The sequence below is a fragment of the Taudactylus pleione genome, unplaced genomic scaffold (genome assembly GCF_031769625.1).
Source record: "Taudactylus pleione unplaced genomic scaffold, aTauple2 ptg000041l, whole genome shotgun sequence".
NCBI classification, from domain to species: Eukaryota; Metazoa; Chordata; class Amphibia; order Anura; family Myobatrachidae; genus Taudactylus; species Taudactylus pleione.
This window is the reverse complement of record NW_028284443.1, coordinates 20382897-20404083: the sequence shown is the minus strand read 5'-3', so window position 1 is coordinate 20404083 and position 21187 is coordinate 20382897. Positions and strand designations below refer to the sequence as shown.

Genomic DNA, 21187 nt, shown 5'->3' with positions numbered 1-21187 from the left:
TGGCTGATGGGGTCCGATGTTCGACCAGGTACCCAGGGGCCTTTCCGTCAGAGGGCAGGTTGGAGACAGCGTTGAGAAAATCAAACGCGAGACGCTCATACCTCTAACAGTGACAGCGATTTCGCCATTAGAGATTCTGACGACACTTCAGAGCCCACACCGGTCCCTTTAGATGAGGCTATCAACCCTCCGATAACATCCGTTACAAGAGGCCGCCCACCCGCAGGGGACACCAAACTCAAAGGAAGAAAAGGGCAGCCCTCCAGAAAGAAAGTCTGATTTATAATCTATCCTCACGTATTTTATCACCAGAGGAGACACAAGTTCTAAATAAAGGCTTATCATTTGTCCCTACATCTTACCTTGACGAATTTACTTGGCAATCAGATGCCCATCAATTTTCCCATAAACTACGCCTACAGGAATTTTTTCGAGACAAGCCACACAATAATTCCTTGGAGCCTCACAACACCTTCATTTCCTCACGGAGCAGTTCCAACTTTGATCCCCAATCCTCTAATTCCTCATTAAAAACTTTCTCCAGATTAGTTGATGAAGCAGTATCCAGGTACAATCGCACCCCAACTAAACAACATCCAAATGTATCCAAATCCGAACAATTGGCCCTTAAAAACTTAGGGAGTTACGGCGATATTCTGATCCATCCCGCGGACAAAGGGGGGGCAATCGTGATACAGGACTTATCTATGTACCAACAGGAATGCATGCGTCAACTATCAGATGATTGTACATACCGTTGTTTGTCCAAAGATCCAACCTTGGAATTTAAAAAAGAACTTGACACCATTTTTTCCTCAGCTACCCTGACAGGGCAAATAACAGAAAAACTTAGGAAAGCATTAAGCCAAGAGCATCCAACTGTACCTGTATTTTACCTTGTACCGAAAATCCACAAGGATCCCTTGCGTACTCCTGGTAGGCCTATCATCTCGGCCAGGAATTCAATCTATCAGCCAGTATCTATGTTCCTGGATTCCATTCTGCAGCCTTTGGTGATGAAACAGCCGACATTTATTAAGGATACCACCAGTTTCCTTGTGGCATTAAAATCGATCAGAGAGATTCCAGAGGACACCCTGTTGTGTGTGATGGATATCAACAGTCTATATACGTCGATTCCCCACCTTGAAGGCTTGGCAGCAACTCATAACTTTTTACTTAAGGAACAAGTTCCGAACATCGATATTGATCTTTTCATGACTCTCCTGTAACTCACATTCACCCGTAACTACTTCCTGCATGACGGAGCATTTTACCAACAGCTCCGTGGCTGTGCCATGGGCAGTAACGTGGCCCCCTCTTATGCAAACATTTATATGTTTGAAGAAGAACAGCATATGTTCTTCGATGACAGCGCCATTTTGGGAGATATTTTGATGTATTGTAGATACATCGACGATCTGTTTCTGTTATGGATGGGAGGAGAAGAAGCTTTTAAAGATCTGATGGTTTATATCAACAGTCGGAACTCTCCAATTAAGTTAACCTACCAATATAGTAGAAACACCATTAGTTACCTTGACGTTCAAGTGACAGTTGATCATGGACAAATCCATACAAGTGTGTTTAGCAAACCTACTGATCACAACACATTACTCCTGGCTAGCAGCCACATCCTAAACCACTCAAACAGGGTCTCCCAAAATCACAGATGCTCAGGGTCTCTAGGATCTCAAGTAATCCTTTAAACACTCGTATGGAGCTCGACAAAATTATAGACAAATTTGCCAGTAGAGGATACAACTTGGGAATGTTAAAGTGCCTAAAGGATGAGGTACTTCAGATTCCCAGAGATGAACTACTACATCCATCGACCAAATCCCAAAGGGATATTATTCCCTGGAAACAACGATTCCAGACTTCCAGCCCTGTAGTTCAACTTGCATGTCGAGCATTGTGGCCCATTATATCAACGGATAAAGATTTACCTAGCCTCCGTAATAAAAGACCGATGGCATGTTACACCAGGGGACGCAATATACGTGACATAGTGGTACACACAGACATCACTGGATTTACCAACCCAGATAGACCACCGACCACTTAACTACAGAGGCAACCAGGTTGCTATAAATGTCTTCACTGTACCACATGCCAGAATATGCTAACAGGCACCTGTTTTAAACATCCACATAAAGACAAAAAGTATTCCATCTGCTTTGTGTTGAACTGCCTGTCGTCTTTTGCCATCTATGTGATTATGTGTCCATGCGGACTCTATTACATCGGTAAAATGATCAGAACCATCAGAGAAAGGATTGCTCTGCATCGCTCTGCCATCAAACTTGCGTTGAATAGGGGCTCCACAAACCAACCTGTAGCCCAACACTTCCTGGAAGCTGGCCATACATTATCTTCCCTTAAACACATGGTAATAGACCATGTACCTGGATCCATTAGAGGAGGCGACCGAGAAAATAAGCTTTTGCGTCTGGAGGCACGGTGGATTTACCATCTGGGAACTATTGCACCACAGGGACTTAACAAAAAGATTAACTGGAATTCCTTATAATCATTCCTCGTATTCTCCGATTATGACTTTAAGTCTTTGGACCTATGTCCACAATATTGCATAGTATTCCATATGTTACTTTCTTTGATTTATGCAGCTTAGTCTTTATCAGCTGTACATTCTTGAGTGTATACATTTAGACAATATCATGATTCTATTGGGTATATCGTTATATGCACTGGATTGGAGATTTTCCATTGGTACTACTTTATTTATCTGTATTCTTAGAGCTTTGGCATTTATGCATTCAGCGGTGCACAGTTGCATGACCTGCATCACAGCTGCACCTTTCACTACCCTTTTCCTTCTATGTTCTATGTATGCAGGACATTCTCCACCAATAGTAATATGATATTGTATATTGTTTATTGTTTATAGCTGTGATCACCAGGGTCTGTGTAGCAGACCGGGGAGACATCTTAGCATCCTGTAGCTGTTGCCTGGTTACCTTGCCGCAGTGGACTGATGCCATCGCGATGAGACCTGGCCCGCGGAGCTAGGTTCAGTTGCTTAGCAACCTCGACGTGGCAGGCTGACGTCATCGCGGAGGGACACGGCTGCAGCGTGGGCGCGTTTTCCCCGGTCTGCTCCAGACCAGTGTCTCTCACCTCCTATATAAGGTGAGTGTTGTCCTTTCACCGTGTTTGTCATTATTGATGTGCTTATTACATATTTGGCTGCCTTGATAAAAGAGCTTAGCTCTGAAATGTCGGAAAGCATATTGCCAAATATATATCCTTTTTTACAGCATTTTGGAGTGCCGCAGTTTTTTTCCCATATATATATATATATATATATATATATATATATACAAAACATGCAGAGGTTCGGCACTCAGACAAAATATGCAAAATAGCGGGGTCCCATCCTAAAAAGTAATATAAAGTCCAATGCTCTGCCTATGAAAGGTGTAAGAACCCCCAGGGGTAGAACAAACAGAGGAGGCACTCCCTTGAGAAATGAAAAATAATTATAATATACTTATAACATGTTGAATTGTGGTACAGAAATTCGTCAACGTTTCAAGGTCCGCAGACCTTTTCGTCAGGACTGTACATCAGGCATTAAACAGGCTGTGATAAGTGCTTACCTTAAATACTCATATATGTATGTGCTGGAAGGTGCTGAAGGGAAAGGAAGGCAGCAGCGTGTGTCCCAGCCGCGAGGTCCGGGCTAGCATCCGGCGGAAGCAGGGGATTCCACAGAGGGTTGCCCAGCAACGCAGACGCATGTCCAGTGACGTCATCGGGGGACCCGGCTACCGGAATAGACAATGAAAAAAGAGAGTGTGTTTCCTGTATGTAGACAGTAGCGCTGTCCGGCTGTGAACATAGAGGAGCAAGTGAAGTGAGATAAGACTGTGAAACCTGTGAACATAAAGCAGTGCATATATAAAAAAGTGAAAAAGTAAAAAAGACTGCTGATTGGCAAAAGGTAGAGCTGGATGTAAGATGTTAAAAGCAAAGCAAAACAGATTTGGTGAAATATGAAAAAAATGAGTTAGGCATACGTAAATACATAAAAATAAATCAAGTGGTCATAATTATATATCGCACAGAAATGCAAGCGGGGGAACAATGCATAGAGGGCAAGGCTCCATAGAATTGCCAAAAATAATCTCACTTCGTTAGGAAAAAAATAAATCAGACAGAAGTGAGACATCCCAAAGCGGAACTGAAATACAATAAAAGGACAAGAGTTGGGGGAAAAAAAAGGGGGGGGAAAGGGGAAGGGAGAGAAGGGGTGGTGGGGGGAAGGGGATATGTGAAAAGGGGAAGGGAGGGGGGTGGGTATTGAAAAGGAAAAGGGGGGGAAAAAAAGAAGAAAAAAGGGAAGAGACAAAGGGGGAAGGAGTAGCTGCATAAGCAGAAAAAGAACTGTAAGAGAACATGAGTGAGGAAAAGAATGCGAGCAAAGAAAGAAAAGGGAGGGTAAAGAATGACAAAAGAAATAGAAAAGAGAAAAAGGGACCACGAAGCCAAGACATGAAAAAAGAATATATAGAAGTCAAAAAAAGGAAAGAGGGTTAGGTCATAAAAAAATGTTCCAAGAAAATTTTTCGTTTAAACCCCGTGGAGAAATAGTATCCAAGCGATATATCCATCTTGCTTCCAATTGGCTCAGGCGTTTAGCACGGTCACCACCACGAATGTCCATTGGGATATGGTCTATAATCTTGTAACGTAGAGATGATAGCTAATGTCTAGCATGTTTAAAGTGTCTGGCCACAGGCTGTTCCATTTCTTTGCCCGAAAGGGCCGCTCTGATTGCCGACCTATGTAGAGCCATACGTTCTCGGAACGTACGTGTGGTCTGGCCCACGTACATCAGACCACAGGGGCACATGATGATGTATATGATGAATTGAGACATGCAAGACAAAACATGTCGAATGAGAAATTTGTGACCTGTATGGGGATTTTTAAAATAATGGCCACTCTCCATGTAGTTGCAAGTAGTGCATGATATGCATTTATAGCAGCCAGGTTTTTTCTTCTGTGTTAAAAAAGAAGATGAAGGGGTCAGACTGGAGGGGAGACTGGAGATATTTGTTTTGACTAAAATGTCTCTCAAATTCTTACCTCTGCGATATGCAGGCATCAGTCTCTTGTTTCTAAAGATTGGTAAATCCTTATCCCCAACTACAATGGGCCACAAACCCTTAGCAGCCCTGGGTAATACTGGGCAGGCTAGATCATATTCCGAAATGAGAGGAATCTTCTGATTCAGCACCTTCCAGCACATACATACACGAGTATTTAAGGTAAGCACTTATCACAGCCTGTTTAATGCCTGATGTACAGTCCTGACGAAAAGGTCTGCGGACCTTGAAACGTTGACGAATTTCTGTACCACAATTCAACATGTTATAAGTATATTATAATTATTTTTCATTTCTCAAGGGAGTGCCTCCTCTGTTTGTTCTACCCCTGGGGGTTCTTACACCTTTCATAGGCAGAGCATTGGACTTTATATTACTTTTTAGGATGGCACCCCGCTATTTTGCATATTTTGTCTTAGTGCCGAACCTCTGCATGTTATAATTTTTTGGACACCTTCCCATGAAGATTGTCCATAGTGTTAAGGCACCTCGTCTTTTTCATCTTTACTCAATTAATTTTTTTTTAAACATTTTTTTTGTTCATTTTTTCTCAAGTGACCTTATCGAATACTTATGCTGGTCTATTGCAGTGCAACTCATTAATTTTTTCTAGCTTGTCTAATTATATTTGTTTTGCAACATGGAGCCTACCGTGTAAAGCCAGGACCCTGTCTCTTTTATGACATTACATCAACTCAAAGGTGAGGTTAAAAGCTTCACTGATGAACAGGCGTCTGCTATTTTGTTTCAATCAACTCCAGAATCTACGCAGGACATCTCTAGTACTGACGATATTTATTATCAAATACTTAAATGGAGAAAACGCGAGATCGATTTTATTCTGCATGGCACATCACTATCAGATTACTACTGGTCCAAACTTATCCCAAGGGGATTTAGAATTAAAAATACTCCTACCATCGGCCATAACAATGCCGAGTTCTGCAGAAATTGGATTGCTATATTGAACAAATGCAGCTTCGATCTCATGCTCCTTGTTATTCAGGAGGCTAACAAAGAACTACAGATCACCAAGAACAAAATAGCGGACTACAAATTATTACACAAACCTGTATTTGATGATAAAAAATACAAACAAACTTGGGACAAATTGGAACAACAGATTGAACAACATCGAACCGACCTGTTGAAATTCAAAAGAAATAAACTTCAAACGGTACAGGCCGATTATGATGACAATCGGGTCTATGGCTGGCTCACAGGTACAGGGACTAGACCCTCTCGATTTAGTAATCGGGGGCGACAACCCTGGCGGCAAAGACAAGGATATGGTGATTCATTTAAGTCCAACAGTGATAGCGATTTCGCCATTAATGACTCAGATGAAGGTGATACCAATATATCAGGCCCTTTAGGCAGGGTCACCCGCTCAAGAGTAGACAGCCCAGGACCAAGCCCACGCGGCGTGGCGGCCAAAACCAAAGAAACAACCAAGCCACCTGTAGTAAGGAAGAGGACCTAATCTTTAATCTTTCCTCTAGAACATTAACTCCCACTGAAACCAGTGTGCTCTGTAAAGGACTGTCTTTTGTTCCCACCAACCCACATGATGATTTTAGGTGGAAAATCGACTTACATCGATTTAATCGATCCCTAAGAATTAAGGAATACTTTCAAGATAAGCCTGCATTAAATGTAGACCCATTCAATGACTTCTACAAAAAACAATCTTTGTCCAATTTTGATCCGCCTTCATCTAATGCATCAATAAAGACATTTTCTAGACTTCTGGATGAATCAATAACCAAATTCAACAATACTCCACATAAAACTTACCACAATTTGAACAAAACTCAACGGGCTGCCCTCAAAGACCTCTCTGGATATAAAGACATAGTTATCCGTCCAGCAGACAAAGGAGGTGGCATTGTGGTGATGAATGTTCATAAATATCTCAATGAAATTGATCAGCAGCTTATGGACACCGCCACCTATAGCAAATTACCCGCTGACCCCACTGATATATATCAAAGAGAATTTATGTCCCTTCTTAACACTGCCTTTGAGGAGGGTTTAATCACCAAAAAACTTATGGTATCCCGGATTCAGCTGCACACCAGGGTACCCATTCTCTACACCCTCCCAAAAATCCACAAAGATGCACTTAACCCACCAGGGAGGCCAATAATTTCCGTCCGTGATTCCCTTATGCAACCACTGGCTATCTTCCTTGATTTTTTGATTCAACCCCTCATCATGCGTGAAAAAACATTTTTGAAGGATACCACGCAACTATTGATGAAATTACAAGCACTTCCAGATATTCCTGTCGGAAGCTTACTGTGCACATTGGATGTAAAGAGTCTTTACACCATCATTCCACATGTGGGTGGACTTAATGCAATGGAAACATTTCTGACCAAAAAAATTTTTGACACCCTTGATGTAAATTTGTTGTTGTCCCTCTTAAACATTACTTTAACACACAATTATTTTCTCCATAACGGCAAGTTCTATCTACAGTGCACTGGATGTGCCATGGGTTCTAACGTCGCTCCGTCCTTTGCCAATGTATTTATGTTTACACAGGAACAACTCTTTTTCTTTGACAACGAGGAGATATCCAAAAAAAAAATTTTCTATACAAGATACATAGACGATCTATTTCTTATTTGGTCTGGCTCCAAACATGAACTATTGAGTTTAATTGAGAATATTAACCAACAAGACAACCCTGTGAAATTTACCTGTCAGATTAGTGACACCAAGATTAATTTCTTGGATGTCACAATGCAACTTCATCAAGGTAAAATTATGACCTCACTGTATAATAAAGCCACGGATCGGAACACTCTCCTTCACCATAGTAGTTGCCACCCACCCGCCCTTAAGAAGTCGCTTCCAAAATCCCAGATGTTGAGGGCCGCACGTATTACCAGCGACCCCAATACCCTGGAAAGTACTCTAAACTCTATGACTTCCAAATTCCTGCAAAGAGGTTATTTATCTTCTGATCTTCATAAAATTAAAAACGAAATACTGCACACCCCACGTGATCAGCTACTCTTACCATCTACAAGGATTTTATCCCAGGATCAGAAGATTCCTCTCATTACGGAATATGATCTAGCCTGCCCAGTATTACCCAGGGCTGCTAAGGGTTTGTGGCCCATTGTAGCTGGGGATAAGGATTTACCAATCTTTAGAAACAAGAGACTGATGCCTGCATATCGCAGAGGTAAGAATTTGAGAGACATTTTAGTCAAAACAAATATCTCCAGTCTCCCCTCCAGTCTGACCCCTTCATCTTCTTTTTTAACACAGAAGAAAAAACCTGGCTGCTATAAGTGCATATCATGCACTACTTGCAACTACATGGAGAGTGGCCATTATTTTAAACATCCCCATACAGGTCACAAATTTCTCATTCGACATGTTTTGTCTTGCATGTCTCAATTCATCATATACATCATCATGTGCCCCTGTGGTCTGATGTACGTGGGCCAGACCACACGTACGTTCCGAGAACGTATGGCTCTACATAGGTCGGCAATCAGAGCGGCCCTTTCGGGCAAAGAAATGGAACAGCTTGTGGCCAGACACTTTAAACATGCTAGACATCAGCTATCATCTCTACGTTACAAGATTATAGACCATATCCCAATGGACATTCGTGGTGGTGACCGTGCTAAACGCCTGAGCCAATTGGAAGCAAGATGGATATATCGCTTGGATACTATTTCTCCATGGGGTTTAAACGAAAAATTTTCTTGGAACATTTTTTTATGACCTAACCCTCTTTCCTTTTTTTGACTTCTATATATTTTTTTTTCATGTCTTGGCTTCGTGGTCCCTTTTTCTCTTTTCTATTTCTTTTGTCATTCTTTTCCCTCCCTTTTCTTTCTTTGCTCCCATTCTTTTCCTCACTCATGTTCTCTTACAGTTCCTTTCCTGCTTATGCAGCTACTCCTTCCCCCTTTGTCTCTTCCCTTTTTTCTTCTTTTTTTTCCCCCCTTTTCCTTTTCATTACCCACCCCCCTCCCTTCCCCTTTCCACATCTCCCCTTCCCCCCACCACCCCTTCTCTCCCTTCCCCTTCCCCCCCCCCCTTTTTTTTCCCCACTCTTGTCCTTTTATTGTATTTCAGTTCCACTTTCGGATGTCTCCCTTCTGTTTGATTTATTTTTTTCCTAACGAAGTGAGATTATTTTTGGCAATTCTATGGAGCCTTGCCCTCTATGCATTGTTCCCCCGCTCGCATTTCTGTGCGATATATAATTATGACCACTTGATTTATTTTTATGTATTTACGTATGCCTAACTCATTTTTTTCATATTTCACCATATCTGTTTTTCTTTGTTTTTAACATCTTACATCCAGCTCTACCTTTTGCCAATCAGCAGTCTTTTTGACTTTTTCACTTTTTTATTTATGCACTGCTTTATGTTCACAGGTTTCACAGTCTTATCTCACTTCACTTGCTCCTCTATGTTCACAGCCGGACAGCGCTACTGTCTACATACAAGAAACACACTCTCTCTTTTCATTGTCTATTGCGGCAGCCGGGTCCCCCGATGACGTCACTGGACACGCGTCTGCGTTGCTGGGCAACCCTCTGTGGAATCCCCTGCTTCCGCCGGATGCTAGCCCGGACCTCGCGGCTGGGACACATGCTGCTGCCTTCCTTTCCCTTCAGCACCTTCCAGCACATACATACACGAGTATTTAAGGTAAGCACTTATCACAGCCTGTTTAATGCCTGACGTACAGTCCTGACGAAAAGGTCTGCGGACCTTGAAACATTGACGAATTTCTGTACCACAATTCAACATGTTATAAGTATATTATAATTATTTTTCATTTCTCAAGGGAGTGCCTCCTCTGTTTGTTCTACCCCTGGGGGTTCTTACACCTTTCATAGGCAGAGCATTTGGACTTTATATTACTTTTTAGGATGGCACCCCGCTATTTTGCATATTTTGTCTGAGTGCCGAACCTCTGCATGTTATAATTTTTTGGACACCTTCCCATGAAGATTGTCCATAGTGTTAAGGCACCTCGTCTTTTTCATCTTTACTCAATTAATTTTTTTTGAAACATTTTTTTTGTTCATTTTTTCTCAAGTGACCTTATCGAATACTTATGCTGGTCTATTGCAGTGCAACTCATTAATTTTTTCTAGCTTGTCTAATTATATTTGTTTTGCTACATGGAGCCTACCGTGCAAAGCCAGGACCCTGTCTCTTTTATGACATTACATCAACTCAAAGGTGAGGTTAAAAGCTTCACTGATGAACAGGCATCTGCTATTTTGTTTCAATCAACTCTAGAATCTACGCAGGACATCTCTAGTACTGACGATATTTATTATCAAATACTTAAATGGAGAAAACGCGAGATCGATTTTATTCTGCATGGCACATCACTATCAGATTACTACTGGTCCAAACTTATCCCAAGGGGATTTAGAATTAAAAATACTCCTACCATCGGCCATAACAATGCCGAGTTCTGCAGAAATTGGATTGCTATATTGAACAAATGCAGCTTCGATCTCATGCTCCTTGTTATTCAGGAGGCTAACAAAGAACTACAGATCACCAAGAACAAAATAGCGGACTACAAATTATTACACAAACCTGTATTTGATGATAAAAAATACAAACAAACTTGGGACAAATTGTAACAACAGATTGAACAACATCGAACCGACCTGTTGAAATTCAAAAGAAATAAACTTCAAACGGTACAGGCTGATTATGATGACAATCGGGTCTATGGCTGGCTCACAGGTACAGGGACTAGACCCTCTCGATTTAGTAATCGGGGGCGACAACCCTGGCGGCAAAGACAAGGATATGGTGATTCATTTAAGTCCAACAGTGATAGCGATTTCACAATTAAAGACTCAGATGAAGGTGATACCAATATATCAGGCCCTTTAGGCAGGGTCACCCGCTCAAGAGTAGACAGCCCATGACCAAGCCCACGCGGCGTGGCGGCCAAAACCAAAGAAACAACCAAGCCACCTGTAGTAAGGAAGAGGACCTAATCTTTAATCTTTCCTCTAGAACATTAACTCCCACTGAAACCAGTGTGCTCTGTAAAGGACTGTCTTTTGTTCCCACCAACCCACATGATGATTTTAGGTGGAAAATCAACTTACATCGATTTAATCGATCCCTAAGAATTAAGGAATACTTTCAAGATAAGCCTGCATTAAATGTAGACCCATTCAATGACTTCTACAAAAAACAATCTTTGTCCAATTTTGATCCGCCTTCATCTAATGCATCAATAAAGACATTTTCTAGACTTCTGGATGAATCAATAACCAAATTCAACAATACTCCACATAAAACTTACCACAATTTGAACAAAACTCAACGGGCTGCCCTCAAAGACCTCTCTGGATATAAAGACATAGTTATCCGTCCAGCAGACAAAGGAGGTGGCATTGTGGTGATGAATGTTCATAAATATCTCAATGAAATTGATCAGCAGCTTATGGACACCGCCACCTATAGCAAATTACCCGCTGACCCCACTGATATATATATAAGAGAACTTATGTCCCTTCTTAACACTGCTTTTGAGGAGGGTTTAATCACCAAAAAACTTATGGTATCCCTGATTCAGCTGCACACCATGGTACCCATTCTCTACACCCTCCCAAAAATCCACAAAGATGCACTTAACCCACCAGGGAGGCCAATAATTTCCATCCGTGATTCCCTTATGCAACCACTGGCTATCTTCCTTGATTTTTTGATTCAACCCCTCATCATGCAAGAAAAAACATTTTTGAAGGATACCACGCAACTATTGATGAAATTACAAGCACTTCCAGATATTCCTGTCGGAAGCTTACTGTGCACATTGGATGTAAAGAGTCTTTACACCATCATTCCACATGTGGGTGGACTTAATGAAATGGAAACATTTCTGACCAAAAAAATTTTTGACACCCTTGATGTAAATTTGTTGTTGTCCCTCTTAAACATTACTTTAACACACAATTATTTTCTCCATAACGGCAAGTTCTATCTACAGTGCACTGGATGTGCCATGGGTTCTAACGTCACTCCGTCCTTTGCCAATGTATTTATGTTTACACAGGAACAACTCTTTTTCTTTGACAACGAGGAGATATCCAAAAAAAAAAATTTCTATACAAGATACATAGACGATCTATTTCTTATTTGGTCTGGCTCCAAACATGAACTATTGAGTTTAATTGAGAATATTAACCAACAAGACAACCCTGTGAAATTTACCTGTCAGATTAGTGACACCAAGATTAATTTCTTGGATGTCACAATGCAACTTCATCAAGGTAAAATTATGACCTCACTGTATAATAAAGCCACGGATCGGAACACTCTCCTTCACTATAGTAGTTGCCACCCACCCGCCCTTAAGAAGTCGCTTCCAAAATCCCAGATGTTGAGGGCCGCACGTATTACCAGCGACCCCAATACCCTGGAAAGTACTCTAAACTCTATGACTTCCAAATTCCTGCAAAGAGGTTATTTATCTTCTGATCTTCATAAAATTAAAAACGAAATACTGCACACCCCACGTGATCGGCTACTCTTACCATCTACAAGGATTTTATCCCAGGATCAGAAGATTCCTCTCATTACGGAATATGATCTAGCCTGCCCAGTATTACCCAGGGCTGCTAAGGGTTTGTGGCCCATTGTAGCTGGGGATAAGGATTTACCAATCTTTAGAAACAAGAGACTGATGCCTGCATATCGCAGAGGTAAGAATTTGAGAGACATTTTAGTCAAAACAAATATCTCCAGTCTCCCCTCCAGTCTGACCCCTTCATCTTCTTTTTTAACACAGAAGAAAAAACCTGGCTGCTATAAATGCATATCATGCACTACTTGCAACTACATGGAGAGTGGCCATTATTTTAAACATCCCCATACAGGTCACAAATTTCTCATTCGACATGTTTTGTCTTGCATGTCTCAATTCATCATATACATCATCATGTGCCCCTGTGGTCTAATGTACGTGGGCCAGACCACACGTACGTTCCGAGAACGTATGGCTCTACATAGGTCGGCAATCAGAGCGGCCCTTTCGGGCAAAGAAATGGAACAGCTTGTGGCCAGACACTTTAAACATGCTAGACATCAGCTATCATCTCTACGTTACAAGATTATAGACCATATCCCAATGGACATTCGTGGTGGTGACCGTGCTAAACGCCTGAGCCAATTGGAAGCAAGATGGATATATCGCTTGGATACTATTTCTCCACGGGGTTTAAACGAAAAATTTTCTTGGAACATTTTTTTATGACCTAACCCTCTTTCCTTTTTTTGACTTCTATATATTTTTTTTTCATGTCTTGGCTTCGTGGTCCCTTTTTCTCTTTTCTATTTCTTTTGTCATTCTTTACCCTCCCTTTTCTTTCTTTGCTCCCATTCTTTTCCTCACTCATGTTCTCTTACAGTTCCTTTCCTGCTTATGCAGCTACTCCTTCCCCCTTTGTCTCTTCCCTTTTTTCTTCTTTTTTTTCCCCCCTTTTCCTTTTCATTACCCACCCCCCTCCCTTCCCCTTTCCACATCTCCCCTTCCCCCCACCACCCCTTCTCTCCCTTCCCCTTTCCCCCCCCCTTTTTTTTTTCCCCCACTCTTGTCCTTTTATTGTATTTCAGTTCCGCTTTCGGATGTCTCCCTTCTGTTTGATTAATTTTTTTCCTAACGAAGTGAGATTATTTTTGGCAATTCTATGGAGCCTTGCCCTCTATGCATTGTTCCCCCGCTCGCATTTCTGTGCGATATATAATTATGACCACTTGATTTATTTTTATGTATTTACGTATGCCTAACTAATTTTTTTCATATTTCACCATATCTGTTTTGCTTTGTTTTTAACATCTTACATCCAGCTCTACCTTTTGCCAATCAGCAGTCTTTTTGACTTTTTCACTTTTTTATTTATGCACTGCTTTATGTTCACAGGTTTCACAGTCTTATCTCACTTCACTTGCTCCTCTATGTTCACAGCCGGACAGCGCTACTGTCTACATACAAGAAACACACTCTCTCTTTTCATTGTCTATTGCGGCAGCCGGGTCCCCCGATGACGTCACTGGACACGCGTCTGCGTTGCTGGGCAACCCTCTGTGGAATCCCCTGCTTCCGCCGGATGCTAGCCCGGACCTCGCGGCTGGGACACACGCTGCTGCCTTCCTTTCCCTTCAGCACCATCCAGCACATACATATATGAGTATTTAAGGTAAGCACTTATCACAGCCTGTTTAATGCCTGATGTACAGTCCTGACGAAAAGGTCTGCGGACCTTGAAACGTTGACGAATTTCTGTACCACAATTCAACATGTTATAAGTATATTACAATTATTTTTCATTTCTCAAGGGAGTGCCTCCTCTGTTTGTTCTACCCCTGGGGGTTCTTACACCTTTCATATGCAGAGCATTGGACTTTATATATATATATATATATATATATATATATTTATATATATATATATATATATATATTTATATATACACATACAAACAAAGGATGGCAGCACTCAGACTCTTTCAATATCAAGGAAACACCTCTTTAATCTTCAGTTCCAGTGTTTCGACTAGGCCTATAAATCCTCACTGCTCAGGGACTACTTATAATACAGTGCTTGAATTCCCATATCACATGGTAAAGAGTTATTTTCTGATAAGTGGGAGCCAATTGAATTGTCTGTCACCAGACATAAGATACACATAGTCATGGAAGCCAGAGCAGCAAGGCACATTCAAATATCACTATGTGCATTTTGTGTTAAACTATCTAACCTATAGATCTATGCTGTCTATTTGCCTTGTTGAACAAAGTTTCACCAGCTAAGAATTGTATTCCTAGCAAAACAGTATACACACAATATACAATGTCAAACATAAAATAGGTCATATTACATATAGAGATATCAGTTATACCATATATGTATTTTTATTTTGAACATAGGTTTTAGCAATAAAAATAGGTACTATGTATTTTTCAGATGTTAAATTGCTATAACTACTGTATAAGGGAAATTTAGTACTATATGACATATTAAAACGTAAACTAATATCTCAGTTCTGTATATTTATAAGCTTACATTATTTGGCATTAGCAATGTAGGTTCTGTGCAGCTGAGCCCATCATCATTGAAACTTGATTCCAGACTAATTATGTCATCAATAACTTCTTCCATCTGTTGAAAAGTAAATATAATACATTAAAAGTGGGCATTTATACTATATATACAACTACTGTACATGAAACAAGTACTCCCCTAAGTGGGATTATGTTAAAGTTACTATTTCCACTGTCACAGTTTCGAGAACACTATGGGATATATTTACTAAAGGTCAAACTTGGTATTTTGGTTGTTTTTTTCAATAGTTTTGCAAACCAACCATTTACTATAAATTGATAGCAAAATGACCAAAATACAGACTTTAGACTACTTGGAGCAACTATCGATTATTTTACACAGACAAGTATACAAATTGGAGATTTACTCAACATTGTTTTTAAAACTGACCCTAAAATGACAGGAAAAACCTTCCCAAACAATAGAGCTATCTGTGGCAGGTGAGTTTGAATGAAATACTGCACAGATCACTATGATGTGCATGCTTCATTACTGTAATTTAAGTGTTTAAATGGTTAAACAAACGAAAAAAAAATTGTGCAGAGTCTAAAATTACTACAGCATAGATTGAAAGAAGATCTTGGCCAGAAATTGTGAAAGCCACTTAAAGAATCTCATTTGATCAAAGCAAAAATAATACTGTTCCACCAGCCCCCTACTTCCTCTTCTACTGTATACAAATATAACTTTACTAAAAGCTAAACAATAAGATCCTACAAATATGAGAAGTTGATAATTATGTTGGGATAGTACAAGAACTAAACAGATAAACGTAATAGCCTAAAGGGCTCATGAGTAGGGGATACGGTCTTAATACATACAGTCGGGATGCCGACGCTTAGAATGCCGGAGCCGGAATCCCGACACCTGTGAGAATCCTGGTGCCGGCATCCTGATCACCGACATCCCGACTGTAAGTACTGGAGTTAGGGGGAGGGTTATGATTAGGGTTAGGGTTAGGCACTAAGGTCTAGGCATTAGGGGGTAGGTTAGGTTTAAGCAGCGGGGAGGGAGGGTTGGGGTTAGGGTAGGGACAGGGTTAGGATACTGACTGACAGGTGTCGGTATCCTAACCCTGTCGGGATGCCGACACCAGGATTCTGACTGCCAGGATCCCGAGTGACGGCATCCCGTATCCAACAGCATAAATGGATTACCATGTGCCATGACATTGTAATCTGATACTGCTGACTGTCTATATTTGACCCAGTTATGATCAACCTATTTATAGTTTGAGCACCAGATTTCTAAGTTCCATTTTCTGTTACTCCAAATGAGGTGGTCCCTAATTAAAATTTATAGTGTATAAGAGTACCCCATATTCAGGGACACCTAATGGAGTCCTGATGCAAAGGATGTGCACCTCTGATATAATGAGCTTACAGAGCATATTAGTATTTGTAACTTCTGAATTTGGTCGAATGTAAAGCAAAAAAAATAAACTTTTCTATTTCCATATATGTTTACTAACTGCACACCGGACCCCATCTCCCCCATTTACATCTTCTACCATACACTATACACACAAACACAATACAATACATGCCACACCTACCTCTTCCACTGAATCCCTGTGACTGTAAAAGCTATGTGCAGCCTGTTTAGTAATATTAAAACCTTTCTGGCTTTGAATTGCCATGAGAGGGCTGTGTAGTTACATAATTGCATAGCACTTCTGATTTAGAAAGTGTCTTATAACTGTGATACAGTCCATGCTGCTGCATTTGTGATCTTTAAGAGAGGTAAGGTACCAAGATGCCATAATCATGCATGGGGGATATACACATTAGGTCGATATTTACAATGTCGACAGTCATAATGTTGACACCACAATGTCGACCGTTGTAATGTTTACATTGTTAAAATGTCAACAGGCAACATGCCACCATTCTCAGAATGTTGACATGTGAAAAGTCGACATTGTCAGAATGACGACATTAGGGTTAGACTGTGGGTGAGAGGTTAAGGTTAGGCTGTGGGTTGGGGAGGTTAGAGTTAGGCAGTAGAGGGAAGGGTTAGGTATAGAGACTAGGGTTAGGTACAAGAGAAAAATACTTAATGTAACGCTGCAAGATCACAGGTCTGCCCCAGAAGTGATGGTCACTTGACCATCTGTACCCAGAAGATGCTCTGGAGCCGCGGAAGCCATCAGGAGGGGATAAGTCACCACTTGGCCACCACTGACCATACTGACATTCATCATGTAGACAGTGATGAAATGTCGACATTATAAAAAGTCGACATTTCATCACTGTCTACATGATTAATGTCAACATGGTCAATGTTTACATTATGCCATGTTGATATTCTCATTCTCATGTCAGCATGATGAATGTCAACATTATGACTGTCGACATATATCACAACCGCATAATGGGAATAACATGGAGTGTATGCCATTGTTGCTTATACAGAGATTATACAGAGATTACTGTAACATTACCAGTACAAAGTCTCAACAAACCAGTCTGTATATAAAAGTATGCTATCCCTAGAGTCCCCCCATGGAAACCAGTGTAGGTTAATCTATGTTTTTGTGATGACCCACTTGAAAAGCTGTCTAAAAATTCTATCTACTACTTTATCTTTCTAATTGTTTGTATGTCACCCCACTATTGAGATGTCAAAACTTAACTTATGAATGTTGACATAAAATGCAAAAAGGTAGTGATAAACCTATATACAACACATCTTAATAGGTGAAGGCCCCATACAGCTGCGATGGATCATCGCAATGTAGCGATCCTGCTACCCTGCATTGCAGGATCACTGAAATCCAACATGTTGGACTTCACAGATATGCCGATCACGATCAAAAAATTATCGTGATTGGCAGATTGGTGAAATTTAACATGTAGAATTTCACCGATCCTGCGACAGATCGCGGAACATCGATGGCCGGCGGTTGGCATTTCTGACTGGTGGTTCTGCAATCCCATCGCTACATTGCGACGATCCACAGATGTATGGGGGTTTGTAGATAGATGTGTAAATAAAAAAAATTGCAATATCTTTACTATTGTGCATATTATTTTGTATTTACTAAAAAATATTGTGAAGATGCATGTGTACAATTACATGTACAGAATGGGAGCAATCAATTATTTTAATTGTTCACAAATATCAGTGAGTAAAGAATGTACTACAGGAGTAGACCTGTATCATAAAGTTGATATCATGATTGTTTTAAACAGATATGAGCTAAATTGCATATTTGCGGCTTTCTGCATTTTGGCACATAATTTTGTGTGTTTCCCACGTGGATTTGCCTACTTCTACCCCAATCACACAAACAGATCAAATGTATTTAACACCATTACCCTCCCCCCCAGCTCTTTTTATAAACTAAAATCTGGAATGCAGAAATTCTAAATACAGAGCGGAATGGGTATTCTGTGGAATGGAGAGGCACAAATGGCACTCAAGGATTATTTAGCCGGAAATTAGCACTTCTGTGAAATGCCAATTTCACTGCAAAATTCCTCCATTTCTAGCTGAAATGTAAGTGTATAATTAGTTAATTACTGCATGAATGCATGTTTGCTGAGCTTCTAACTCTGCAGGATATTACACAACACGCTACAAAGCTGACCTGGAAGCAAACTCCATGAAGTAATGATGATGATGGTGTCTCCCCCATATTAGATTGTAGTTGTGGAAGCACCTGAACGTGGGAAGAATAGTACCAGATAGAGGGTGTCAGTGGGGACTGTAGCAATCTAAACGTCTAAATACAGTGTTTTTCAAGATACATATTAAATCAGTATATGGACTGTAATATAATTTTTTCTTAAGCTAATAAGACATTCAATTGCACCTCTTTATAACCTTTACATTTCTCCTCTTTTGTACAGCAGTAAACACTTTTTTGTTATATGACAACTAAGTAAGATAATGATCTTACATTTTTACATAGCACAGTTCACTGCCCAGTTATATAAAATGTACTGTGTCTAGTTATCTCATGCATTAATAAACTTTATTTCCAAAAAAATAACTGTCTAAAAGATCTGAGCATGCTAATACAGAGTCAGTTATAGCAATGCAGTAATAAGTGCTGGTTGTAAAATGTATGTCATTACCATTATATTTTATTTGATATCACAAATCAGATTGTATGACTTTATTACTTTAATTTTATCCATCTGATAATCAATTATATACATAATACCTCATTTTTCTGTCCGGTTTCCAAATGTGATAATTTTGTCACAGTGTTATTTGCTGTACAGCTTTCTTCCGCAGGAGACACATGTCCATTCCTTAGTGATGGGGTTACTCCTGCAGGCAGGGCAGTATGTGAATGTGAGTATGAAAGAGACTGTGTTGAAAATTTGGTTCCAAGTGTTAAGTACTGTTTTACTTGCTGTCTTTGTGATTGTTGCAAGTGGTACTTTGTTGGGTTTTCCAGGTGTGCTTGAACCTGCAGCAAAAAATAAATACATCTTTGAAACTTCTGCACAATGGTCCATAAAGGTTCATAAGCCCTTGCAAACGTTTATCACATTATTATATTGTACAGTATGAAGCAAGTAGTTTAAATTTACACTTTAATATTTACAGTAGTAAGTCAACTGTATTGCATGTATTTGATGAGGATAATATAGATATATAAAGGGTACAGAATATTTTACAGAACATAACAAAATACAATATCCAGTACTGTGAAGTGATATTGGTATAAAAAAAAATGCAAGTTCAGTTATTAAACTGTTTAGCATCATTATGTGTAAATGCTATATAATCATTTAGTATGAGATAAAATGAATACAAAAAGTTCACATTGATAGAGGTTAAATAAACAGGTTTATGTGTACACAGTATATACTACAAGGAAAAATATAAACATACATGTTTAGTAAATAAATAGGTGGGATGATTTGTTTATTTTTTTTTCAAAGCTACAACAGAACGTGGATCTGGTCAGTTGAGCACTACACAAACATATCATGGAACAACAGTTCCAGTATACTAAAGTATGTCTGCTTTATGTAGTCAATTTCAGAGTGATACATGGAAAATAAAATATTAACAAATTAAATTAAATTAAATAAGTCAAATATATTGGATAAGAAATGGAAGCAATGTTTATGGAAAATTTTCCTTTGTACACAAATTATTACTGCTACAAAAGCCACCAACTGTAATAAATACAGTATAAACAAATTCACTTTTGGTAAACTTATAGAATCACTAAATTAAAAAAAATGAAAAAAAAAATACAAACATAATAAAGAAAAAAAAATATATATATATAACATCTATATTCCTTACCTCATAGTATGAACAGTCAGTTAAATGAGGCATTTTTCAATAGTTACAAAAGGAAATGTCTCCGTTCTGTCCTAGCGACTGAGGTACCAACCACACAGTCCTCTGGAGGTTGCAGTTCAATAGGGACAATGTTTGAACTCAGTAGGACTTTATAATCTTACTAAGCATGATAAAGGATCTAATTGGTTACAAGGAGGCCATCCTTTGATTGTAAAGACTGACAGTTACTTCAAATAGCTCTGTTTCTTGTAGATGTCACATTCCTTTAATTTAACCACGACAGGAATACTAGATACAACATAAACTGTATTGTTAATTGAGTCTTGCATCTTTAGTCCAGTGGGTTTTCCGATGGTTAATTGCAAACTTGTAGTAATAAATTCTTCTCAAGTGCCCCATATGTAAGTATTTTTAATATGCTCTTAATGATCATCAGTAGTAAGTAATGCTTGATTTACGACACATATTTATCTCTCTGCTGTGCCCCATTTACACAATCTATTTATAATTCCCCTAACAGACATTAACATGCATAAGTAATCCACTTGAAGTATTTTGCATTTAAATTAAGTACATTTTGTCATCATTATGTACTAGTTGTTTAGCTATTTACATCTAGTCATTTGACATTTTTACTACTACTTTACATT

General features: G+C 39.6%; 1 protein-coding gene across 2 annotated transcripts in view; it reads right to left on the bottom strand.

Annotated features, from left to right (window-relative positions):
- The window catches only part of TFEC (transcription factor EC), an 85080-nt gene extending 64510 nt beyond the window's left edge, over positions 1-20570 (bottom strand). For both annotated transcript variants that reach the window (XM_088456287.1, XM_088456279.1), the window contains exons 1-3: positions 20538-20570; positions 19435-19686; positions 15225-15320 (exon numbers count right to left, since the gene is read on the bottom strand). In XM_088456287.1, the coding sequence (XP_088312413.1) occupies positions 15225-15320; positions 19435-19686; positions 20538-20570 (381 nt within the window). The remainder of the gene's footprint in view (positions 1-15224; positions 15321-19434; positions 19687-20537) is intronic.
- Between the last annotated feature and the right edge of the window lie 617 nt (positions 20571-21187).